Below are 27,664 nucleotides of genomic sequence, written 5' to 3' on the forward strand. Positions count from 1 at the left end.
AAGGACCATTTGCAGCATTAGGCAATGAAGCACTGTCCATTAAAGTTAACAAATTCCTACATTAATTTATTCAAGATGTGATCCTAGGACCATCCACCATATGCAATATGCAGCCTAGAGGGCATGTGTCAAGACTTATTCTGCCAAGACTTGGTGCAACTGTCTTCAATTGTTTCAACTATGTTGTAATGCCTGGTACTATGAAAACCAGCTCTGAAGATGCTGGTTTGCATCAAATAAAATACCAAAAACTTAATAAATCACAGACTATTTTATTCTTATGGTGTTATGAAGCTAATGCTTTAAAAAAAGTGAAGCGTAATGAACTAAAACCAAGGGATAACAATATAGAAAAACTATTATTTTGAATGCATGACTAGTTTTATCTTCTTAGACGACTTCACTAGTACATAACATGAAAAAAAAATAAAAAAAATAAAAAATAAAATTATCAGAGAGACCTCCAGAAAGTCAGGGACTCATTGAGAGAGGCCACATATTACATGCATCAGCTTGTTCTTGAATTCATTCACACTGCTTGCACACACAACATCCAATGGCAATCCATTCCAATCACGCACAACTCTACAAGAGAAAATTCTAGATCTCGCACCCTTCTTAGCAGCATTCATTCTCAGCTTCCAACGATGCCTTCGTGTCCATTCCCCACCCTCCATAAAATAAATTCCATCAACTGAACCCCTATATTCAGAAGTTTGTAAGTCTCAACCACATCACCGTTCTTTCTCCTGTTTACTAGTGTCTGCATTCTACAAATTCTCAATCTGCCTTCATAATAGGTATACTACAATCCTAATATCATTTTTAAACACTTCTTTGCACTCTCTCCACTATATCACAATCACAATGGAAACCAAGAGACCACGTCTGCACACAATTATTCAAGATATTTTATAATCCAAACGAATATTTTTCAATTTATGCAACAGTTTTCAATGCTGTATGCTGTCAAACACCTTAGCAAAACCAAAAAGTATCATGGTGTATCCATTCTCCTTGTCTAGATCAACTTCCTATCTACTAACACTCCAAGATCCCTAGCCTGATAGGTTTTGTCTAGCATAATCCCACCAATGACACTGACATTGGTGGGATTATGGATATCTAATCACACCAGAGTGCATGCTTTATATTTACTGACATTGAATTGACATTCATTTTCCCATGATCACAATTCCAGCCTATTCAAATCATTTTGGAAGTACTGCATATCAGCTGCATTCCTGATTACCCTATCAATCTCTGCATCATAAGCAAATAGCTGTATGTCACATGCCAAATCCTTCCCAATGTAATTCATGTACAGATTGAATAACAGTGGACCAAGGACTGATCCTTTTTGATATCTGTCAGTCAGCTATCCTCTTATACATGCTGATATTTTATAATCCAAACCAATATTTTCCAATTTATGCAACAGTTTTCAATGCTGTATTCTGTCAAATACCTTTGCAAAACTGAAAAGTATCATGGTGTATCTATTTCTCTTGTCTAGATCAATGGTAACATTATTATAGAATGTAAGCAAGTTGCTAAAACTTGACTTCTCTTAGTCAAACCCATGCTGTTCATCGCAAAGTAGAGATTCTCTGTCAACCCATTTCTGAATGCAAACCCCTAACCAATTTTCCAAAATCTTCACCACCACTCCTAAGATACTGATTGCCGATAGTTGGACACATCGGTCTTTGCACCATCCTTGTGCAATGGGATTACCATACATTCTTTCCACTCCTGTGGAATCTTCTCTTTTCTGAGACACAAATTATATAGCTTGGTTAAAGGAATAGGAAGTTCAACTGAACACTCTTAGCGCCTATGCTGATATCACATAAGTCGCTATTGCTGAATTCTTATTCACTTTGTGCAACAGTTCTATATCTCCTCCTCATACATCTGAGTTTCTTCATCCAGTGAAGAGGTAGCAGTGAGATCAATGTTGCATACACCAAGTTGATAGCTTTTAGCAAATGCCTCAAAAAAAGCTTATAGCTTTTTTTGGGCACTCATTAGTTGAACAACCTCATCTGCATCTGTCATCTTCACACTATCTGCATCTGAAATAGAAAATATACATTATTAGAGAACAACAGCTATAAATTAAGTTATAAATGAATTGCTGACATTTGGTGTTATGGATCCCACAGCACTAAAGTTAAATGGCAGGGAGTAATGATCAGAAAGGTCATAGTTTAGGTTAGTATTAAGGTGGACTGGACTGAGGAAAATTTCTGCTGATTCAACAATTCAACTTCTGAAAGTTGCCTCATCATGCTCACCTCTCAAGTATATAATGTCCAGAACACCAAAAATTGTCTGAACTTAAATATCAGCCTTCTCTCGATAAGATTATAATTAATAAAGACAGTTACCATCTATCAGATGTTGAAAAAGAAATTCTAAGTAAAGGATTGACTTTTGCTATATCTCCTTGATTAATTCATGAAAAACTCTTATTTGCAAAAACAAATACAAAACCTCCAAATACAATAGATGATGTTACTATAGTAGAACAACAAGCCTTAAAAAAATCTACAGAAGAATAATATTATAATTCTCACAATAAATAAAGTGCAACTGCGATATTGAAGTACACAACAAAATGTCACAATTACTGCAAACATACTTTTTTTTCTGATTCTTGAAAGAGATCCAACTCGAACTCCAAACCTGTACTAACAATTTCCTCATGCTGCTATAGAAATTTTTACATTTAAAATTATCTCTACATCCATTTCGTCCTTTCATTCTTTCACCATATGGTGAAAGAATGAGAGAAGAAAAATGGATCACTTCTGATCCATTTCATAAAATATGGTACTTCCTATTTATAAAACTACAAAGAAAATTTCAGATTAGCCATAGGCAACCCTTAAACTCCTATAGTGACAAATATTTAGAAGCCTTTGAGGAAAATGCCACCAATTCTTTCCCATTGAAACTTAGATTATTGAAAAAGATAAATAGATATTTTCTTAATTTGAAACCATGTTCCAGATTCCCCTTGAGAGATCTTGAAATGTAACATGCCATTGGAGAAATATGATGCTCCCTAGTCACTGCAAACTTTCCAGGTGAAATGGCTGCGAGAAGAGAACTGATGAAGTTTGAAAGAGACACAGTGAAAGGATGCCATGTTGCAGGCCGATTTGTGGCAAACTGTGCCATTCAAGGTCAACAATCGCTGATACCATACTGAGATGGAAGAGCAGAGAGTCAACTGCAAGTGCTACTGGCAGTGGAAGATCCACCACATTCACGAATGTGACCAAAGGGTGATACGAAGGATAATATATAAAAACCTCCATTCAGCTGATGAATGGAGGTTTTTGAATATTGAATTCTAAACATCGACTGGAACATGAATCTGCACAAAACATTCAGAACCATGGCTCACAACATGGGTTTCCATGGCAAGACTGCAATATGCAAGCTCCACATTGCTCAAAACCAACATGCAGCATTGACCTCAGTGGTGCAAAGAGTGTGGGCAATGGAAGCTTGGAAAGCTATTATGGAGTAATGAATCACGCTACATCCTCTACCGAGCAGATGAATGGGTGTGGCGGATATCAGTGGGAGCCTGGGTCTGGCTCTCACTGATGAGACCTGAATAAAGATCAAAACTGGTCTGGGTAGTGATCCTTCCCATAATGAATAGCATTATACATTCAGGTCCATAAGGATATGTGCTTTGAATTATGGGATACTAAGGCAAGTGATGTGAAGTCATTAGCTTCCATGTCTGTGCGGTTAGCCTAGTGGCTATGCGCTCTGCAACCATATGCCTGAGGAAGGAGTGTCCTGGGTTCGATTCCCGTGAGGAGCTTAAGGATCTTCCTCAGCCATAGACAAGTCAGCCGGTCTTGGGCGAGGACAGCAGGGTTCCCCCCCCCCCAGTTTATCTGGGGGTTTTCATCCTGCAAGCAGGCAAACCGGCCCAGTGAACACACAGATCTACAGCCATAAATACCTACCCCCCCCCCCAATGAGAGGGCTCAACTCGCCCCAATAGGGACAGGGAAGAAAAGGGAGGAAACTCCGTATGAATAAATCAGCTTCCATATACAAGTTGCCAAGTCAGAAGTTACTAAAGGTGCAAACTTTGTTTGCTTACACTTGGATAAAGGATTAAACCAAGAATATAATTTCTTAGCATCTTTAAACAACTAAATTAGTTGTTAAAGATACCAAGCAATTTTATAAACTTGATTTTAATCATTTTTCCCAAGTAAGCAAACAAGTAGGTAAGTAGTCAAGTTTGCACCTAAAGTATTTTCAGGTCTGAGGCAACTCATAGTAAAGGTGGAGTAAGCTCTGATCACTTTCTTAGTATCTCCCATAATGCAAAGCACATCTCCTTGCGGACATGTATGTATGCATTAAGCGAAGGGCCACTATCCAGACCAGTTTCGACCTTTATTGAGGTCTCATCAGCAAGAGCCAGACCCTGAGATCCCAAGGTTGAGGTAATGCAGAACTCATAAATTTTACCTATACAAGTTGCCACAAGGTGCTTTGACCCTATTAAATAAAAATCTCAGGATGAGAGAAAGATGTAGAAAGTTTTTTACCTTGGGTATACTATAACCTAGGCATCTCAGGGTCTGGCTCCCACTGATGAGACATCAATAAAGGTTGAAACCGGTCTGGGTAGTGGCCCTTCCCTTAATGCATAGCATCATACACGTCTGCAATGAGATGTGCTTTGCATTATGGGAGATACTAAGGAAAGTGATCAGAGCTTACTCCACCTTTACCACGAGTTGCCTCAGACCTGAAAGTACTTCAGGTGCAAATTTGACTTACATACTTGTTTGCTTACTTGGGAAAAAGGATTAAAACCAAGTTTATAAAATTGCATGGTATCTTTAACGTATAGTATACCCAAGATAAAAAACTTTCTACAACTAAACTAGTTGTTCAAATCAATTTGAACTTATGGATCTGAAAGCTGGGTTACTTTCAGATACCAATTACATTCTTGTTGAATATAATTGGTATCAGTCATGCAATTTGATTGTTTTTAGTTTTCCATATACTGGTCTATCACAGTGTTTAAAGGTCACAGTATTTAATAAAAGCTTTCCTCATATCATCCAGTTTTATTCCTAGATTAGGTTTAAGTTCCAGGTGAGAGAATAGCCAAGTTGTATAGAAGATTTTATTTAAATATCAAACATTATGATAGGTAAATTGGAAAAATGTCTAGGAAACCTGAGCAACATTTTACATATCAAACAAATGATGCCAGCTGATATATGACACACTGAACTGATAATTTAATCTAGCAGTTCAAAAGCTGCTGTTATACTCGGTAAATTTAGAAATCAATTCTTGCTATAGCAAATAGCACTATAAAAATAATTCCTGAACAAAACCTTATAGGTATAATGTTATATAAACAAGTTATCTACCATAAACTATTCATGAGTTCCCTGCAAGTTTGCTATAATGAGAGTATCGTATTACTATCTAATTATTCTTGAATGGTTCTAGTTCTATGTAATCCTTTAAATTTCTATAGTGGTCCTGAGAATGCAGAAAATGAAAATTATGGTCAAATACTCAAATTGATGATCTGATAAGTGTAAACTGAAGTTCAAGCCAATGTTTTCAGGATAACTAATCAGCACTATCTCGTTTTAAGCTGATACAGATTTCTAAATTAAACTCACCAACAATTGCCTAGAAATTTTAAAAACTATGAAAGATTCTAGGGGTTGCTTAAAGGTCACAGCTACATAACTGAGAGGAAAACTCCACATAGCCTTTAAAGGAATGCAGAGAATTGACCAGGGCTTCTGACCTAATGCCCAATCCTCACCTTCTCGTGGTGCACCCTGTTGGGTATCTACCTGGACACTGAAAGAATGAGGAAGGGCTGGCAATTTGGGATTTAGCTGATCAAATTGTATTCTTATTGGCTTAAACCAAAATACAAAATGATGGTACAACATGACAAAATTTCATGCCGGCCAGGCGTCGTCCGGTTAAACAAGAACCCTGTTGTTTTCGCCAGGGAACCAGGACGAACAGCGAAAAGTCAGCTACTGGAACAAATCTGAAAGCACACCCCAACACAACATCACCAGAGTTAAAGATCGGTAGTATCAACATAAGAAGCCTGAATGGCAAAGAAATGGAGCTAGCTGAGGATAAGATAAGTACCAGATCGACATAATAGGGGTGACAGAAACAAAAAAGACAAAAACGGGTAAGATTTCTCTGAGCAATAAATACAAAATGTTATATTCAGGTAATGACAATCAAAGAAAAGAAGCAGCCATAGTATTCAACACTAAATACGAATCTAATCTTCCTGAATGGCAGGCAGTCTCAAGTAGAGTGATGTGAGCAAATATGAGAATGGGGAACTGGACAAAGAGACTTCTTTGTGCCTATGGTCCAACAGAAGGTTCTACTAAGGTAGAAGTGGAGGAATTTTTTGAGGCTTTACAAAAAGCAACTAACACAATGAAAAATGAAAAGTTGGTCCTTGTTGGGGATCTAAATAGCAGAGTAGGAAATGATTGTCAGACATACAAAAATATTTTGGGAAAATTTGGAGAAAAGAGCAAAGCTAATAATAATGACAAATACCTGCTGGATTTCTACTCAGGACATGGACTGGTTATTACTAACACCATATTCCAACATAAAAATGTGCAAATTCACATGGAGAGAAGAGGCAAGGAATAAAAAAAAGTCTCATTGACTATGTCATTGTTGATAGCAATGCTTTCTTCATGCTCCATGGACACCAGAGTATAAAGAGGATTTGAAATTGAAAGTGATCACTATTTGGTCTTGAGCAAGATAAATTTGAATTTCATATTGAATAGAATAACATGTAAGAAAGTTTTAAAGCGAATAAAAGTTAAGCAGCTCTCAGAAGGGAACTACAGACTAAAATACACAAAGATAAAAAATGAAAGAGTTTGAGAACATGAACCAAACCTTGGAGATTCAGTAGCAAGCCTTGAAGCAAACCATGATTGATTCAGCCAGAGAGGCATGTGGTGAGGTTGTTTACAAGGATAGAAAAATCAGAACTCTATGGTGGACACAGGAAGTTAAAGAGGCAGTGAAGGAAAAGAAGAAAGCATATCAAAAGTTCCTGGAAAATAAGTCAGCTTATGCTCTTAGAGAATACAGAGACAAATGTAAGAAAGCTTAACACTGTAAAACTAGGTAAACAAATATCATGGGACAACTTTGGCAAGACATAGAAAATAAATATCAAGAAGGTGGCAAAATATTCTGCCACCTTCTTGATATTTATTATTGTTGTTGAAGAAGCTTAGGAATGGAGAAAAGAGTGCTGTAAAAGGATCATAGATGTTAATGGTGACATGAAAATGGGAGAAAAAGATATCCTTGAAGTATGGAGTAATTACTTCAAAAAATTTCTAAATGAAACAAGCAGTGATAGCACAGTGGTAAAAACACTCAACAGGCATACAGTCAAAAATACATATCCATACCTGAAGTAGAAAAAGCCATCAAAGGCTTGAAATGTGGAAAGGCAGCAGAAGTAGATGATATTCGATCAGAAATGCTGAAGTATGGTGGTATAAAAGTCTTACAGTGGCTGCACAGCATAGTTCCGAAGGCCTGGACTATGCAGTGCGAATTCCCGATGATTGGAGTACAGCTCTCATAGTACCCATATATAAAAAGGGAAATAAAACTGAATGTGAAAATTACAGAGGTATTTCCCTACTGAGTGTTCCTTGCAAGATTTATGCAAGTATACTTGAGAAACGGTTGAGAAGAATTGTGGAAGAAAAGCTGGATTCAAATAGAGGCTGTCAGGATCAGATCTTCACTTTACGACAAATAGTCGAGAAAGCATGGAATATAACAAAGATCTATATTTAAGTTTTGTCAATCTGAAAAAAGGCATATGACAAGAGAGAAGCCATTCAATGCGCTACAGTTATATGGTGTCAATGGGGCATTATATCAAGCAATACTTAGTTTTTATTTGAGTTGTAAGTCAGCAGTTAGAATTGAAGTACAGAAAGATGGTTTAATGTTAAATATGGTGTGAGACAAGGATGTACATTATCCCCTCTGTTATTCATTATTTATATGGATCATATTATGAAGGAAAGTGGTACTAAATATGATATCAAAATTGGTGGTGTTAATGTCAGCTCTTTGCTTTATGTGGACGATGTTATACTTCTAAATAAATCGACTACAAGTCTGCAAGATTCCCTGACTAAATTGAATAACTGTTGTAATAGATATGGTATGAAGGTCAGTAATAAAAAGACAAAAATAATGAAAATAGGCAGAATCGTTGAAAATGTCAACTGAATTGTGAACGGAGAACCTGTGGAACAAGTAAAACATTTCGGCTACTTAGGTATAATTTTAATGAAGATGGTAAATTAAATATGGAAATAGACAATAGAATGAACTGAGCTGGTATGGTAGGAAGTCAACTGAATAAATTTATATGGAATAAGAGAGAAATTAACCAAAACACTAAATTAGCAGTATACAAGACAGTGTTCAAACCAATTTTAACTTATGGATCTGAGAGCTGCATCAGAAGTAAAACACTTGACCAAAGACTAGAGACTGGAGATACGAGAGTCCTGGGAAAAATTAGAGGCGTGAACAGATGGCATCAATGGCAATATCAAATTAAAAACGAGGAAATTAGGAAAGAACTTGATATTGTCAGCATCCAGGAATGCATCAGCAGAGCTAATCTCAGGTGGCATGGTCACTTAAATAGAATGGGCGATGAAAGATTAGCAAAACAAGTGTTCTCTGCCAGGTTGGCAGGAAAATGACCCAGAACTAGACCAAGATATAGGTGGATTGATACTGTACAAAGTTCCTTAGATGATAAAAATATAAGATGTGATAATGTTGGAGTCTTGACAAGTAACACTCTGATTTGGAGGAAAATTGTAGATAGGAAATTAGTAATTATGTAAATTTTTCATGTAGTATTATCATATCCTGTATGCCCCTTGAGGGTACATGGCAGGTGATGATGAAAGATTTTATATGAAAAACACAGAACACTAAATTTTATGTTAAAGCATTTTAATATGGCAGCTCTGTTGGCATGTTAAAATGGCAACAAAGCTACCATGTAACCAACAATTTGTATTACAAAATTATCTGATGACTGTACTTTGCAATATGTAGTTAGCACTATGTGTGCAGAGTTTCATTATATTGTTACACTGATATTTTCTATGTAGTTTGGGATTCACCGTGGGAGGTCCACCCTACTGTCAATTCCTTAAACCTCTTTACTGAGCAGTCAAAACTGTCTCTGGAAACTAATTCCTCTCATTCATTACTTTCCACACAAATAATTTATTCCTCATTCCTTTGCTAGCTACATCTTTAACATCTACTCTATAAATGCTTAATGTCATAAGTTTATTGTATCATATGATATTCCTTCTTTTCAGCATGTTGGCTAAACTTTGTAATCCACAAGCCTTCGGTCAATCCTCACAGGAAGTACTTCACTTCACAGACTTGTGAACCACTTCACAGACCCGTTGTCATTTTGGTCACACACACCTCTGTCTCAACCACCTCCACATATTTCAAGAAACTCAGGCAACTAGATCTGTGCACAGTAGTCCAGATGGTCATACTAAAGCTTTAGAAAAAGGAAATAACCTCCTTATATCTGCTGGTGTAGTTTTTAACATCCCAGTACTCCTTCAAGTGATTATGCCCACTTCTTCCAGCACTCCAAAAATCCAAGCATCATTAATTTCTTGAAGTGCAATTCAAGTAATATAATATACAGCCTGCAGTCTTTTCAGCCCAAAGTGCATAACCTTGAGGACTGCCACATTCAACTAGCAATCATTATTTTTGCATACACTATCAGTCTATTCAAATTATCCTGCACGACCTCTTAATCATATTTATTAACTGCAGACCTTGTTATGTTAGCATCAAACTGGATATTCTTCCCCTCCCCCCAAAAAAATCACTCCCAACATCATTGATGTACAAATTAAACATCTAGTACAGAGAATTGCAGAGACATTTATCACTGTGATTCAACTCCACTATGTACTACTCTCAGGTCTATCCATCAAAGTGGGTGTATGCATCATGTCCTCCTCCGCTCCAATTACGTAGTAGAGTTCATTTCCAATGAGGTATCAAGCCAAATGCTTTTGTAAAATCTAGTAACTTGGTGTAACCATTTTCCTTATTCAATACAATGGTCACTCTCTTTTACTTGCCATATGATGAGAAATCTTTGGGATTTCTGGCTAATTTCTTCTCAAAACTTATTTGACTTCCTCACCATACTGGTTACACCCCTTCTTGCCTGTATTTGTACTGCTCGTGTTCTTGCTGTCCACCTTTTTCCTTAAATACCCTCAACATTTTTTTTTTCACCTCTTAATTGACGATGTTGCTTGTCAATTTAGCTCCTATGTGATTTATCCTCAGTCCTAGATATGTAGTGTGACACTAGATTCCTCAAACACACTTAATTTTCTGGGTCTGGGTGATGGCCTTTCCCATAATGCTATGCATTATACATGTCCAAAAAGGTGTGTACACACTGCATTATGGGATACTAAGGCAATAGATGTGAAATCATTAGCCTCTATGTCATGAAGATACTTCATGCACAAACTGTTTTGCTGACACCTGGATAAAAGATTAAAGCAAGAATATAATTTCTTGGTATCTTTAATTTACAATAAAACCAAGTGAAAAAAACTTACAATACCTTACATGTACTTCATTATAAGAATGTATTTTTTAGAACAAACTATATTGTTGCAATAGATGCACAGTAAGAATAAATATTCATATTATATTCTCAAGCTTACTTTCTGGATAACAGTTACTTGTCCAAGGTAGCCTGCAGTACCACTTTCTATTAATGGAACTTCAGCAGCCAGACACATTCTATTCACATGACTACGAGCAGCTAATTATATTGAAATACAAATTAAAAAACAACAACTGAAAACTGCTTTATTTCAAATTATAATTCTACTACACAGAAACAAACTCCAATAATAATATAGTCTACTAGGTTTATAACTTTGTTTTTTAAATGTAGTTAGTCTAATCCTCAAGCATTAAGCAATACCAATATGCTGTTATCTAAGATGAGAATAATGTATCAGATGCTATGGAAAACAGGTTTAGTATTATTATTATTATTATTATTATTCTGGGCAACTCCAAGGAGTCGACAGACTCATCGAGGAAGGCCCTAACATCGTGTCAAGAACTATTCAACATTCACACAGTATCTATCATACCTTGCCTTGAACTCATTCACAGTCGTAGCACCCACAACAGACTATAGCAGCTTATTCCACTCATTCACCACTCTCCAAGTAAAAAACTTAGCACTAACACCCTTGTTAACCACATTCTTGCCAAGCTTCCATGCATGGCCCCTAGTCCTCCCACCACCAGTCCTATTTTCAAAATTATCTTCTGGATTAATCTTATAAAAACCCTTCAGTAATTTGAATGTCTCGATCATATCACCCCTTTTCTGCCTATCGACCAATTTTTGCAACCCACAAATCTTCAACCTATTCTCATAAGGTTCATTCCACAGATCTGCTATCATCTTGGTCACTCGTCTCTGGATCCTCTCCACTTCCTCCCCATCACGAAGAAACCCTGGCGCCCATAACTGGGCACAGTAGTCCAGATGGGGTCTTATCAAGGCTCGATACAGAGGAACAATAACTTGTTTGTCTCTGCATGTTATTTTTCAGAAGCCAAATGATTTGATGAGTTGATTTAGCCACTTTTGCAATGTGCCCCCTAAATTTCAATTCCCTATCTACCAACACTCCCAAATCCCGTCTCATCAATCTCCTGGAGTACGGTTCCACCAATGTGATATACTGCTGCTATTCTTTTCACCCCAAAATGCATAACCTTACACTTTGCCACATTAAATTGACATCCATTTTTCCTAGCCCAGTCCTCCAAACTATCCAAATCATCCTGTAAAATTTTGACATCCTGTGCACTCACAATTGCTCTACCCAACTTTGCATCATCAGCAAACAAGTGAACACTTCCTCTGAGATCCTTTCCTATATCATTGATGAACAAATTGAAAAGTAGTGGTCCAAGAACAGAGTCCTGCGACACACCACTAGTCACAAGCCGTCTTTTGGACTCAACTCCTGAATAAACCACTCTCTGGTATCTCTTCATCAACCATCCTCCTATCCATCTCACCAACCCTATATCCATCCCCATCTGCTCCAGTTTACTGATTAGGGTTCCATGTGGTATCCTGTCAAAGGCCTTGGCAAGGTCCAGTAGAATCACTGTAAACCCATTACCCTTATGCAGTTCAGCCGTCACTGTGTTATAAAACGTGAGCAAGTTACTGAGGCATGATCTACCCTTCACAAAACATTTTGTCCCCCATACAATATCCCATTTTCATCTATCCAATCCTGTATTCTTTCCCTGACTAATTTCTCTAAGACCATGACAATGATTCCTGATAAGATAATCGGTCGGTAATTTACAACAGCAGTCTTGGAACCTCCTTTATGCAGTGGAACTATTTTCCCCTCTTTCTACTCCCTTGGGACTAACCCAGACCCGAGACTCAAATTAAACAAAATGGTCAAGGGTACTGACAATTCTTTAGCCGCTTCTTGCACGACACGAGCAGGTATACCATCCAATCCCACAGATGTATTGACATTGAGGTTATGCAATAGACTACTCACTTCCACTTCATTCACCACAATTCCCATATAATCTTCTGGTTCATTCATTTCTGCAGCATCACCACCTGGATGATATATTCTTGCAAAGTGCTCACTTAGTAACTCAACTATATCAACTGACTCAGTTACCTCCCTACCATCGCATTCTTTAAAATCATTCTGCCATATACATTTTTCCTTTTACTTGCAACATATCGAAAAAACTGTTTAGGATTCTCTTTAACCTGCATGGCCAATGTTCTTTCGTAATCCTTTTTTGCTTTTCTTACCACACTCGTTATCCTTCTTTAAGTATACATATTAACTTTCAAATATATATTTAATTATTTATAATAACTTATAAATATACTTAATTTTAAACATATACTATTAACTGAGTATCTTGTTCATTGCTATTAGTGAAATGGTGCACAACTGATATCTTACCAATAGAAGGTTATTATAAATATGTATTTTATATTCATATAAAAATTTACAGCAGATATATACATACAAATCCAGCAAAACCTTGATATTATGCATACTATCTGTTGAAAAAGGATGGTTCTAAGGCTATCTGTGAGAATATCTTCAGTTACTTCAATGTTCTTATGTTAGGTGGCAAGGGCTATATCATCAGCATAAGCAAATTTTCTTGACCTAGTTGTCGGTAGATCAGATGTATATAAGTTGAATAAGATTGGTGCTAATACTGGGCCCTGCAGGAGCCTGTTGTTCAGCTTTCTCAGTTTGTTTTCCAGAACCACATGAAAGAACCTGTCAGAAAGCATTTCAAATGATATGACTTGTATCAGCTTGTACATCAACCCATTTTTCCATACCATGTTATATGCAGCAGTAAGGTCAACAAACACAAAAGTTTTCAAACATCTCTGTTTGAAAAAAACCCTGCCTCAATATGGGTAGTGAGGCTTAGTACTTGGTCCATACAACTACATTGAGCCCTTAAGCCTGCTTGCCCAACAGGGATAATTTCAGATATTTTTGTCTAATTCCATTAAGGAGAAGTCTTTCAAGGAGCTTATAACAGCAACTGAGGAGCGCGATTGGACGACAGCTCTCTGCTTGATCCTGAAGCGTGTTGGGTTTTAATATGGCTATTATTATGGTTCTCTTAAAGGCCACTTGAAGGTTTCCCATCCTTAAAATGTGAGAAAAGAATCTTGCTAGCCATTGATGAGCATTTTTTCCACAATTAACCAAGAATTCAGGATGAATACCATCAAAAAACTTTGCCAGTTTTAACCTCCTTTAAGGACTCAGTTATTTTGTCTGTGGTAAATTCTCTTGAAAATTGGGAACTATCAGCTGCACTTTGTTGTTTCTGAGTGATCTTTTAACCTCCAGTGTACGTTGCTCTCAAGGGGCTCTAGACAGCGAGGTTATTCGAAAGACAATTTGATCTGGAGTCAAAGGATCTTTACAGGTATTGGGTTACTTCCACCTAACTTCTTTAATAGGCTCCATGCTTTTCTACTTGATTTTTTTAAAGTTTAATTCCTCTGTAGTTTTCATCCATTTTTCTCTGAACTCATTATCAAGCTTCTGGAGTAATTTGTCCACTATGTCAAAGTCGTCAGATTCTAAATAGACTTGGCATAGCTCTTCACAGTATTTATTCCAGCTGGGTTTGCATTCCTTTCTGAAACCACTTGGAATATACTTCTTCACTGTTGATATGACTGCTCCAATGAATCTGTTGTAGTTTTCACTCAGGTGGTATCCATCTTAATATTTTATCCAGTTCTTGTGAAAAATCCTGCCAGTTAGCTTTCCTAAAATTCCATCTTGGTCGTGGAATGGACCATATTATTGGCATTTGTATTCTAGGGATCATTGTCTGGTATTCTGCCAATACCAGACGATGTTAGCTGTGTGGACTTTTAGGACTCGTCTTGTGTTTAGTGGCTGATTTTGCAAATTTTGGGTAACAAAGCTGCGGTGTGGGTTGTATTCCCTCTTCCATGCTGCAGCCTTAAAAGTTCCTTTGCATCAAATATTAAACTCAGATTGTTTTGCTCAGCCCAGTTTGTTAATGCTTCTCCATTTCCATCATTATTATTGTAATTCCACAGGGTGTGATGGCTATTAAAATCCCCTATGCGAATAGTAGGATGTGGAAATATGGGAATTACAGGTGGCCATTCTACCAAGGGAGGTTATAGATGTTAACCACTATTAGATCTTCAATTTTCGCTATTATAGTGTTGTATTCTGATTAATATGTGCTATATCAAGTGAGCATTCTTTATATTATTGTGTATATAAGTTGCAATGTATACCACCTAGTATATCATACCCTGCAATTTTCCCTCTAGATTTCAATTGTTGTTCATATCTGTGCACATCTCTTGAATGACAGCTGTGTCTATTATTTTCTTGAAGGATTTTTGAGAGATATTGACTTTTAGCAAAGCAGATTCCTTCAATGTTGAGTTGGAAATCCTGATTAGGGTTGGCAAATGGATTAGAGAATACTTGCCTATCACAATTACTTTGAATGATCAGATTTTAATCCTTCATTCAGACAGTTACATGAATATCTCTTAAGGCATTTTTTCTAAAAATACACTGGTTCAGTTTGATGACCATGATTTTTTTTATTTTTATATATTAATCCCATACACAAGAGGTCAAGAGACCAATAAGCACATCAGTACTACGTGTGGTGTGCAGATGAGGACTGAGATAGAAGTTCACTGATGTTTCATCGATGAAGGTTGTTCTGGGGTACAGAGGTAGATGGAATAAAAGAGGAAGAGGAGAAGCAGGTATGGTGTGTTTACAGTTGCACAGTAAAGGGATGCTGGGCAGTAGCTGCTCTATTGTATTAAGAAGTGCAACTGAAAGTGAAGAAATGATAGTTGCTAATTTACTGGAGCAGCAACCACGGTAGTACCTGTAAAACAGATATAGTGCTGAAACTGAGTCTGTGAGATAGAGGTTGAAGTGAATATGTAAGAGAGAGAGAGAAAGAGAGGGATCATCAATGAGCCTAATTGCTCACCTCTGGAAAGCCTCAAGGATATTAGGGAAAGTTTTAGGTGCACCACCCCAAACATGTGAATAGTGTTCTAAGCATGGGTGGATTTGGAATTTATACATAATTAGGAGTTGGTTGGATGTAAAATAGTCTTTTGAATGAAAGAGAATACCTAGTTTCTTGGATGCTAAGGAGGCTACTGATGCAATGTGTTTATGCCAGGAGCGACTAGAGGTAAATGTTAGTCCAAGCAGAGAGAGAGAGATCTGATCTTGTCTGGTGATTTGTGTGTGTTACTGAGGGTAAGGGTAGATGAGCTGAGATCTCCTTTGCAAGAGAAAACGCAAGACTGTGTTTTGGTGGCAATGAACATGACAAGATTGTTCTCACACTACTGAAGGATAGTATGAAGATCAATGTTTTAGGCAATGGCTGTAGATGATCTTGTGGCCTGGGATGTCAGGATATCGCACGGTTAGTCGAATGAGTAGGATTAGTGGAGAGTACTATTGTCAGCAAAGCTGTGGATAAGATTAGTGGCGATTGCGAGGTCATTTATGACCTGATAGGACAGAGTCTTGAGGCATTTCACCATTGATGGTGAAGCTTGAAGAGAGGGAGATATCTACCATGACTTGCAGAGAACAAGAGAGAGAAAGCTGGCTATCCAATGACAGAGGATGGCAATTTTTTAAGTAGGCCATGATGCTACACAAGGTCAAAGGTGACACCACAAGTTTCTCCAAACCTTTCCATGGCACATGTCCAGTGGTGGGGTATGTAAGCTACAAGGTCTGCTGCAGATCTTGAATGGCAGAATGCGTACTGGTGGTCAGTGATTAATTGTTGGGCCCTCAAGTAGTAGGAGTTGCTAGTGATGACTTTCTCCATTATTTTGGAGAGGGCTGAGGTAATGACAACTGGTTGGTAAAACTGACCAATTACCATAACGGTGTTGTCCTATCACATTTTGCTGATGGCTTCACTTACATTTTACCTTGACCTATTAAGTTAATAGGGAAAAAAAAAAAACAGAAAAGCAAACACATTTGTAAAAAGTTTATATATATATATATATTAGTTGTTTTAATTTGGTATTTTTTGGGATGTACCATACTGTGAAAAAAAAAAAGAATGATTATGTTTCTGATACACAACCTAATCTTTAATAATTAATCTGCTTTCTTTGAAATAAAAACAAAGATGGTTGAAAACAATTAACTCCTCATTTAAAATTGCCAAATTTTTATATACTTAAAGATTTAATTTTTGAAACCCTGCTAATTATCATTCTGATAAAAATATCATCAGATACTTTAAAATTTTCTTTAGAGCATTTTTGATTCCCTATAAGAATTAATAGTACAATATATTTGTATACATATATTATAGAAATTTGTGTATACAATTTTAATAGTTAAATAATTAAATAGCTCTTTATATATTGTAGTTTTTATGGAATATAAATTAATCTAAGATTTTCTGGGATCTTGGTCAGAGCATCCACAAATTAATATAAAATGTTATGATATACAGGCAGTACTATTACACAAAAAAGTATGCCTTGACATTCAGTTTTCCTCCCTAAAAATTACAGTAGATATTCAATAGCGAGAATCACAGACACACAATATTAATAAGCTTCTTCATACTCAATCTTCATCTCATCTAAAGAAACTAACTGGTTCAGTATCTTACAGATTATTACATATCGTATATTATTGCGTATAATGTGAAAAATTTATGGTCTAAAGTTAGGGGTTCACATTATATGCGGATCTTAAAAAATATAACCTCTTATTAGACTTGCACACATAATATATACTACCTAATGCCTATGCAACCAAATCTACTTGACCCATTCACATTCAACGACCGAGCGTGCATCGTATCTGCGCATAAAGCCAGTAATGTAAGTAGTGCCAATATCCCGCCCCCTTGGCAGGATATTAGCACAGTTATATCGGTTTAACCACAGTTCATTTTAAATATTATTCGTTAAACAAACCTAGCCTGAAAATGAGCCAACAGAAATGTAAACATTCATCTTTTGAAGCAGGATTTAAATTGTATGTCGTGCAGTTTGCAGAAGAACATAATAACAATGTTGCTATGAGAGAATTTGGTGTAGCAGAGAGTAATATTAGACTTTGGCGTAAGCAAAAAGACAGTCTTGAAAAAATCCCCAAAACGAAACGTGCCCGTCGTGGAGATGTAGCATCCTTTCCAGAACTCGAAGAAGAGCTCATTGAATGGATTTTGATGCAACAACAAGATGGCATTATAGTAACAAGAAATGCAATTCGTTTTCGAGCTCTACAACTCAAGAATGGTATATTCAAGGACACAACAGGTATTTCATCTTTTCTTGCTTCACCTGGGTGGTGCAACAGATTTATGGAATGCAAAGCATTAACATTACGCCACCGAACAAAAATTGCGCAGAAGTTACCAAAGCAGCTTGAAGAAAAAGTGGAGTCCCTCCATAAATTTATCATAAAATTACAGAAGTGTCACGGATATGAACTTTCCCAAATAGGCAATATGGATGAGACGCCCATGTACTTTGATATGCCTCGGAATCGAACAGTAAACTAGGTTGGTGAAAAGAGTGTCTTCATAAAAACAACCGGGACATGAAAAAACGCATTTTACCGTTGTTCTAGCATGCATGGCAGACGGAACCAAATTAAAGCCGACAGCGATATTTAAAAGGAAGACAATTCCTAAGCATATGAAATTTCCACCAGGTGTCTTTGTTCGTGCCAATCAGAAAGGTTGGATGGATGAAGAAGGTGTACAATTGTGGCTGGATCAAGTATGGAACATACGTCCAGGTAGCTTATGTCAACAAAGCATGCTAGTCTGGGATATGTTCCGGGTGCATTTAACAGAGGCAAGCAAAGAGAAAGCACGTGAGCTACGTACAGACCTAGCAGTCATACCGGGTGGTCTAAATTTCATTTTGCAGCCGCTTGATGTCAGCTTGATTAAGCCGTTTAAAGATCACTTATGTGAAAAATGGAGAGAATGGATGTCATCTGGTTTGGTGAAGATGACAAAGGGTGGGAATTTTCAGAAGCCTGAGATCACCCTAGTCACTAGCCGGGTTAAAGAAGCTTGGGATTCGATATCATCTGAAATGATTCAACGCTCATTTCTTAAATGTGGAATAAGTAATTCAATGGATGGATCCGAAGATGATGCACAAAAAAATGGAGAGCATGATGACAATGACGACAACTGCTACACTGAGGACACAATGCCTACAGATGAATTTATAAATGAAATGTTTGATGACTCAAAAGATGAAGAAGAATTTAAAGGATTTTGACATTTTGTTTTAAAATAAATATTTCTTTCGTTAATTCATATTGTTTTATTTATAATGTTAAGGAACAAGATTAACAGATTGCATTATACGTGGACATGCCATTTTAAGGCTAGTTTTCAAACAAAATTTCTAGTTTGCATTATATGCGAAAATATACAGTAATCTTTCATATGAGACTACCATTCCAAATAATCAAAAATAATTTCACTGTGGAATATCTAGTAATCATTTAACTAGGCACCATAAATAGTTTTTTTTAAAAAAAAACTTTTCTGCAAAACGAAAAATACTGTTACTGATTAAACTTTCATTGAATCGCTGAATTAATGAAAAAATTAATAATTTATTTCTGAATAAATAAATTTCTGAAATTTATTTATTCAGAAATGAATTCTGAATAAATAAATAAATCTTTAACAACTACCTTTATTATCCAGGGCATTCATAACAACCGAAAAACTGCGGAAAAAGTCAACTCCATAATCGGGACTGAAAATTTAAAAGGGGAGAAAAAATCCTGTTAAAATAAATCACTGGCAGAGTAAAAATCAAATTAACAATGCTTCATATTACTGATGATCATATTAAATGTATATAAATATTCATTAACTATATTGTAAATGTTATCAATATTAAATACAATAAACCAAATCATTGTTTGGGTAATTTGCATACCCAGTCATAGTGTAAACTATGACTTTGAAATGAATATTGAAAAATTACTTAACTTTACCTAATTCTGATTATAACTTATGCAAAAATATTTCAATCAGATGAAAAAATCAACAATAAGTTCCAGGTCAGTCAAATTTAAAAAGAAACTTGTTAAAATGGAAGAAGTATTTTAATATTTTTCAAAAGAAATCCTGATGGTACAACTGCAAAGCAGCCAGAAAAGTTTTCAACACTTATTTGAATGTGCTGCTAACAGTTTATTTTAACATAAAGGTATTTAATAAGAAGCCTAACTAATACTTTATAAATTTTAATTAATTCACTATTACTGTGTGGCATGTACCATCCAGGAATGGGCTATGATGATGATGATTAGCCTGTATTTTCAACTCAATACAGGGCGAAGGCCTCTCCCACTGAGGGAGGGTTGGGTCTACTTTTCCCATGGTGACCCAGTCCATCTTGGGAGAGTGTATCTATACTTGGATGAATGAATGTATGAAGGTGGAAGACAATCACAAACATCCAGGCCTAGGTAGGATTCAAACCCGCAGCCTCTTGGCTGGATACACTAACCACTCGGCCAACCAGGCAGGCAGGAATGGGCTATGAGATACTAAAATACACTGCTTGAAAAGAAGTCAATGACCCCCCCCCCCCCAATGGCAAGTTATTATTATTGCGGTCATTTATTATTATTCATATAGCAAATCATGTGGTCCCTATGAGTTGGTTATTCAGATAAGCAGGTTAACATAATTGTTTATATACAATACAATTTGGAATTGTTTCTGTAATAATATAATGAAACACTACATGTTTATCATTATGTTTAATCATTGGCCTATTTGTTATGATTGAAATTTTTTTCAAGAAGTTTTTTTTGTTTATATATATATATATATACTGCTTGGAAATAAGTCAATGGATTCCCCATGGGCAAGGTGCACCATGCTATGTAACGAGTTGTGTTGTTTATAGCCAGTATAGGAAGAATATAGCCAATATTGGAATATGATGCTCCCAAGTCAACTGTGTCCAGGTGAAATGGCTGCAAGAAGGGAACTGAGAATTTGAAAGATGTTTTGAAAGGATGCCATTTGCAAGCCTATTAGTGCCAAATCAAGCCATCCAAGGTCAACAATCACTGATATCATACTTTCATTTCGGTATGATATCAGTGATATCATACTGAGATGGAAGTGCAGGGAGTCAACTGCAAGTACTACTGGCAGTGGACAATCCATCACACTCACCAAATGTGACCATAAAGTGCTACTAAGGATAATATGTTAAAACCACCATTCATGGGCTGAAACATTGAATGTGGAGTTCCAGGCATCAACTGGAACATGAATCTGCACAAAAGCATTCAGAATTCTGGCTCACAACAGGGTATCCATGGAAGGACTGCAATATGTAAGTTCTACATTACTCGAACCAACATGAAGCATCAGTCTTCAGTGGTGCAAAGATGCGTTATAGAGTGATGAATCATGCTAAATCCTCTATTGAGCAGGTGAATGGGTGTGGCGAATGCTTAGTGAACATCTCTTACCAGAGCATAACCCCAACTATGAAATTCGGAGGTTGCAGTGTGATGGTTTGGTCCTGTTTTTCTTGGTTTGGTCTCAGACTTCTATGGTGCCACAAACACTCAACTCTAGGACAATGCAATGCTTCCTACTTTGTGGCACTTCTAATGAAGTGATCATTGTCTCTTTCAGTAACACAATGTCCCGTGTCATATACAGCTGCTGCAAATGCATGGTTTGTGGACATGAATGCACTTGACTGGTCTCCACAGAGTTCTGATTTCAATCCTACTGAACATCTGTGAGAGGAACTGGAGTGTCGGGTGAGGTTAAAGAATGTCTGCCCTACAATAGTCCAAAACCACACAACATGCCTACAGGAAGAATGGTCCAAAATTCCCATTGATCACTATCATTTGCTTGTGGAAAGTATGCTCTATAGGATTGCTGTAGTCATCGCAGTAAAAGGAAGCACTTAAGTGGGCATTGACTTCTTTCCAAGCAGTACAGTATTCAATAAATGTAAACGTCAACTTCTTCAATAGGAGAGTAAATTTCAAGTTGTAGAAAGTAAGCAATTCAAAATCAGAAATTGGAATGTGACTTATTTGGTGCATATAGTCTCTAAGTTACCACCAGTCTTTGGATCATTAAACTGGACAATTAATGAAGATAAAAAGGAAACTTTGCTAGGGACCTAAACACTAGAGAAGAAAATGAATATATATAGAGAAATATTTTCAGCAAATCTGAATTAAAAAAAAGACGAACTAATCAACCACTACCCTGCAAAATTCCTACACAGGAATTTTTTTTTTTTTTTTTTAATGGGAAACCCATCTACAGGAAGTTGGCCAACTATAGTACATACACTAATATCATGGATAAGCGAATCATTAATAATGCCAAGTTCAACAAAAAAAAAAAAAAAAAAGCGCAGAAATTCACATAGAGAAAACTCAAAAAAAATTAAGATCTTATAACTAATAATGATAATAGTGATATCTTTAGATCGTTTCAGGATGCAAGAATATACATGCAATAAACAAGTGAGAAAGTTATGAGAAGAATAAAAATAAATATCACACACAAAAGAATGTGTAGTTTTCTAAAAAAATTAAGCTGGTGATTAAATCAAAGAAATAGAATAGAACAACAACAACAACAAAAAAAAAAGTTTGAAAAACAAGAGAAAATTTCGGCAATCCAGTGAAAAGCTGATGAATATTGTAGGTAGTGAAACTTGTGGATGGACCATAACTGTTTCGAAATGTATAAACTATAGTTAATCTCCATTAACATATTTACAAATATTTTGTTAAACCTCTCATAAAACATCTTCAGGGTGGTAATAAGAACAATGACTAAAATTAAAGAAGGAATCGTACAATGCAAGATAACAAGGGAAAACTGAGTTACATAGTCAAGAAAATCTTAGAACAAACGCTATTCAAAACCAATTCAAAAATAAATACAGTTAAGAAGAAATGTATCTCAGACCTTCGACCGTTATGATTAAAGCTTTGGCAATGAAGTGGGGCTTTAACAGTCAATGAATAAACCCTTACATATTAATAAATACTATTATGAAGTAACTTGTATCATTCTAAAAGATCCCATAGCTGGTGTGAATTCCACGTTGATTTGTGAGGCTTAAGAAATTGAATGTTCTGAATTTTTTTTCAAATGATCTACAAGTTTGAACCAATGTATAAGTAACAGGAATATAGAACTTGATATACATAAGGTAGAAATAATGGAGCAAATTTCTATACACGTAGATAGCCTTAGGTGTTGGAAGTCCTTCATAATAGTACTTCATAATATTAAAATTAAACAGCCAATAAACAAGAGAATTCATGATAATCTAATGGGTTTCTAACAAGCATCTTCAGAACATGAATTATAAGAATTACAACCTTGGTAAAACATGCAACAACACTAAATTAGAATGTAAGAGAAACAATTCAAACTGTAACTGAAAAGAATATCAAGACATCCTCTAGGGCAGGGGTCTTCAACGCATGGCCCACAGAGCTCTTTGCCATGGCCTGCCAGCCATTTTGAAAAAATAACTACTTAAAATTAAAACACGATTAAATAAAAAATAATTTCAATGAAGCTTGCAGGCCACTAAACTAGACTGCGGTATTTAGAATTGTAATATGCTTTCCAGATTCACAAGAAATGCTGTGCATTTGATACTTTACATAAAATCCTATAAAAATAAATCTTAAATAGACACGCTTCTTCAGCCATCTACCAGTGCCAAGCGATACTTAAGTACTAGTACTAACGTCGCAGGTAGATGGCTGAAGCAGCAGTTTGTTCGAGTGCGCTGTCTAGTGCCTTCCAGATACATCTAGAAGGTTCTCGATACTTCGTTATTTTCATATAAATACAAAAGGATCTCATCCACAGTCAGTCATTCTATAAAATCGTGAACAGTGTGATATTCATGTATAAGCACATGCACGTTTGTCGTGTCAGCCATAGCCTATTGTGGTTTTATATTGTCAGACTTTTTCATAAGTGTGAGACAATTTCAGTGGATAATAATCGTTACACAACCATTTTGGATCGTTTTTTGGGTTCACCTTCCACCACAATGGCATCTACAAGTAAAAAGTGCAAATCAAGAGATTCTTGTTTGATTTTTAATGAAAATTGGACCAATTTGAACTTTTTTGTGCCGATCGACGATAAGCCAGTGTGTTTAATTTGTCATGAGTCAGTGTCAATATCAAAAGAATACGATATAAATCTACACTATGAGACAAAGCATGTGTCCAATTATGATCACCTTCAAGGGCAGCTTCGTGTGGACAAAGTGAACTGTCTCCAAATTGATTTAAAATGCCAGCAGGGTACGTTTAAAAGGCAGAGGGAAGAGAGCGAAGCATGCATCAAAGTAAGTTATGTAACTGCTGAAAAAATCAAAAGCCTTCTTGGACGGCGTGTTTGTGAAAGAATGTCTCATCACTGCTTGAGAAATTCTGTGCCCAAATAATAAAAAAATTTAAAAAAACCGAGTTTGTCTGAGGTAACTGTAGCACGACGTGTCGAAGAACTTGCCATTGACATTGAACTTTAAAAAAACGGTCATCCGAATTTATGTCATTCACTTGCTTCAGATGAGAGCACAGATGTACAGGATACAGCACAACTGGCTATCTTTGTCCGTGGCATTGATCAATAATTCACTGTGACAGAAGAACTGCTAGTGCTTGTACCTATGAAGGGAACGATGAAAGGCACTGATATTCTTGAAGTAGCCAAAAAAAACGCTCCTGCATTTCGACCTCAGCATAACCAACCTCAAGGGTGTGGTAACTGATGGTGCCCCTCCTATGGTGGGAAAGAATGAAAGGTTTGTTGCACTGCTACGGAAAGAACCGGAACTAGAAGGAAAAGATTTCGTCCATTACCACTGTTTAATCCACCAAGAGAATTTGTGTGCGAAAACTATTGTATTTGAGACCGTCATGAAAGTTATTATGACTGTCGTCAACATTATTAGGGCAAGAGGATTGAATCATCATCAATTCCAAGAGTTTTTGATCCAAGAGTGCAAAGCAGATCACAGTGATGTAGTTTATTATAGTGATGTGCATTGGTTGAGCAGAGGGAAGGTTCTTAAAAGTCTTTGATTTAAGGAGCGAAATACAGCAGTTAATGCAAACCAAGGGGTAGCCAATTGCAGAATTCAACAATCCGAAGTGGATGACAGTCTTTGCCTTTATGACCGACATCTCGTTGCATATGAATGGCCTAAATACGAGGCTACAATCCAAAGATCAACTGGTGCACACTCTGTTTGATCACATCAAAGCTTTTGTGACCAAGCTCAAACTTTAGGAGGCACAACTCAAAAAAAGACAACTCATTTTCAACTTCTCACCGAGTCCAACTGTTCATCTCTTGATGAAAACGCACAAAATTAACCGTGCTGCGAAGTGAGTTCGAAGAGAGATTTAATGATTTTCATAACCAACAGTCTTCTTTAGATTTATTATCAATGCCATTCAGTGTGAATGCTGCCTAAATGCCAGGCTCAGTACAAATGCAACTACTTGACTACAAAACTCTTCTTCGAGAGAAAAATTATTCTATGTGCCCTTGCTTACATTTTACAAAGACTACATTTCTAAGGACGCATTCCCTAATCTTTGCCAGCACACTTTGAAGATGGACGCTTTGTTAGGCACATACTTATGTGAGCAGTGCTTCTCCAGAATGAAGCATGTAAAGTCCTAAACAAGAACTCAGATTACAGCATCCCGTGAATACTCTGCGCATAGTGACTTCCAACATCGACAAGCTGGTCAAGGAAAAGCATTGCCAAGTTTCCCATTGATATTGTAAAAAATGAATGGTTTCTTCATTAAATTATCTTTTTTCGAGTATTGATTGTATTTACTTATCATGAACCTGACTCCTACCTATGCTCTTAAAGCTGAGTTTGTTTATTTTTATAGGATTTTATGTAAAGTATCAAATGCACAGCGTTCCTTGTGAATCTGGAAAGCATCTTACAATTCTAAATACTGCAGTATAGCTTAGTGGCATGCAGGCTTCATTGAAATTTTTAATGCAGCCAGCACTGTCTGAAAGGTTGAAGACCCCTGCTCTAGGGACTGGATAAAAACACAATTCAGAGATGTTAGGCTAAATGTTATTAGCATTACTGTCTCCCAGATTTGGCAAATTAATGCAGCTAAACTTGTTGTGGTTAGGGATGTGTTTCATAGCTGAAGCTGTTCCAAAAATTATCCCTCTGACCTATAATGACTCCTTTGCAATATAGCTATCTTTTTTTTTCTTTTTTTTTTCATTTGATCCTGTATCCAGATATATGCAAACCATGAGCATGGTCTATATTTTTTACACTCTTCAAGACAGATGTTAATTGATTTATCAGTCTGTCCAAAGTAGGTTAAATTGGGCACAAGAAACTTTATATATTCCAGGATGCATGAGATGATCTTTTGGAGAATAGATGAAAATTGCTGGCTAAATAATACCATCTCAAGCTGTTTAAAATGAATATATTCTACTAAAGTCCTCTAATCAACAATGAAATGCATATGATGCAAATACAACAAGATCACATAGTACAATTGTTAGAGCCACTTATAGAAGACTCATTTGATACCCTCTGTCAAGGTCATGATTTTGCCAAAAAAAAAAAAATCTATAAAATCAAAACCAGCACCAAATATGGTATCTATCAGCTATCTAACTATGCTTTACTTCCATGTTAAAACGTTATTTTCTTGACCATGAAAACTATGGAAATAACTTCAATTGGGATTTATTGATCAAGTATTTTTTTTTTTTTAGAACAACTATGTTATACCAACTAGTTTCACAACTGAGGCTGTTGGTATCTTCAGGGTACATAACTGATATAAGGCACTTAAAGCTAAAAACTATTACAGACTATAAATCGACCGATTCCAATTATATTTGACAAAACAGAACGTGTACAATACAATGAAAATATCGTCTTATGTATCTCCACCATACTGTGGGTTTAGGGTCTACTTGAGATAAAATTTTACTTTCAAGATCCTCCATAAAAAAGATCAGCACAAGATGGTGAGAGAGGGCTACCCATTGCAAGGCCAGTCAATTGCTGATATATGGTTTTATTCCATAAGAAAAAGTTTGATGTTAAACAATGACAGAACAGGGAAGTGATATCTTGCAGAAACAAACTTCCTAAAATATTGAAAACTTCTTCCACAGGAATGTTAGTGAATAGAGATGTAACATCCAAACTTGCGAGTAGGTCTGTATTGGAGATGGAAATGTTCAATTTCTCTATGAAATGTTGCGAATATCATATGTAAGCATCCGAATTGTGGATTTGTTGTTTGAGGAGGCTTGCAGGTGTTTAGATAGGGCAAGTTGATACCGCGTACAATAGGGAGTAACGGTATTCCATCTTTGTGTATTTGAAACGCCATATAGTCTTGGTGTTAGTGGATGCATAGACTTCAGTCTTCATTTTAAATCTGTAGGCCAGTTTACCATGCGATGCAATAAATCGTTGGTATCATTGTGATTCTTTAATGTTGGATCTGTGACTAGGACACAGTAAACAGACGTATCTGATAGTAAGTTGCTAATTTTATCTTTGTAATCCCTGGTATTTAAAATCACCGTGCAGTTGCTCTTATCTGCTTTTAATATAATGATATCTTTCTTTTTCTTTAAACTATACATTGCTCTTGTTTCCAGGAGGGGTGATGTTTGTGTTTGGAGTTCTTAAAGATGAGAGGATAATACTACTTTTTAATCTAAGATCATTAGCTGTGGGTTCCGGTAACAACGAGACTGCCTTTTCTATATTACAAATGATATCCAC

At 36.3% G+C, this 27,664-nt stretch overlaps 1 protein-coding gene across 3 annotated transcripts in view; it reads right to left on the reverse strand.

Moving 5' to 3' along the window:
* Positions 1–27,664, reverse strand: part of LOC150100882 (SUMO-activating enzyme subunit 2-like) — a 252,095-nt gene that overhangs the window by 183,254 nt on the left and 41,177 nt on the right. For all 3 annotated transcript variants that reach the window (XM_090402202.1, XM_090402201.1, XM_090402203.1), the window contains exons 4-5: positions 19,506–19,570; positions 10,872–10,972 (exon numbers count right to left, since the gene is read on the reverse strand). In XM_090402202.1, coding sequence (XP_090258328.1) covers positions 10,872–10,972; positions 19,506–19,570 — 166 coding nt within the window. The remainder of the gene's footprint in view (positions 1–10,871; positions 10,973–19,505; positions 19,571–27,664) is intronic.

The sequence above is a fragment of the Typopeltis vanoorti genome, chromosome 12 (assembly GCF_054136105.1).
Source record: "Typopeltis vanoorti isolate ZY-2024b chromosome 12, IOZ_Tvanoo_1.0, whole genome shotgun sequence".
Lineage (NCBI taxonomy): Eukaryota > Metazoa > Arthropoda > Arachnida > Uropygi > Thelyphonidae > Typopeltis > Typopeltis vanoorti.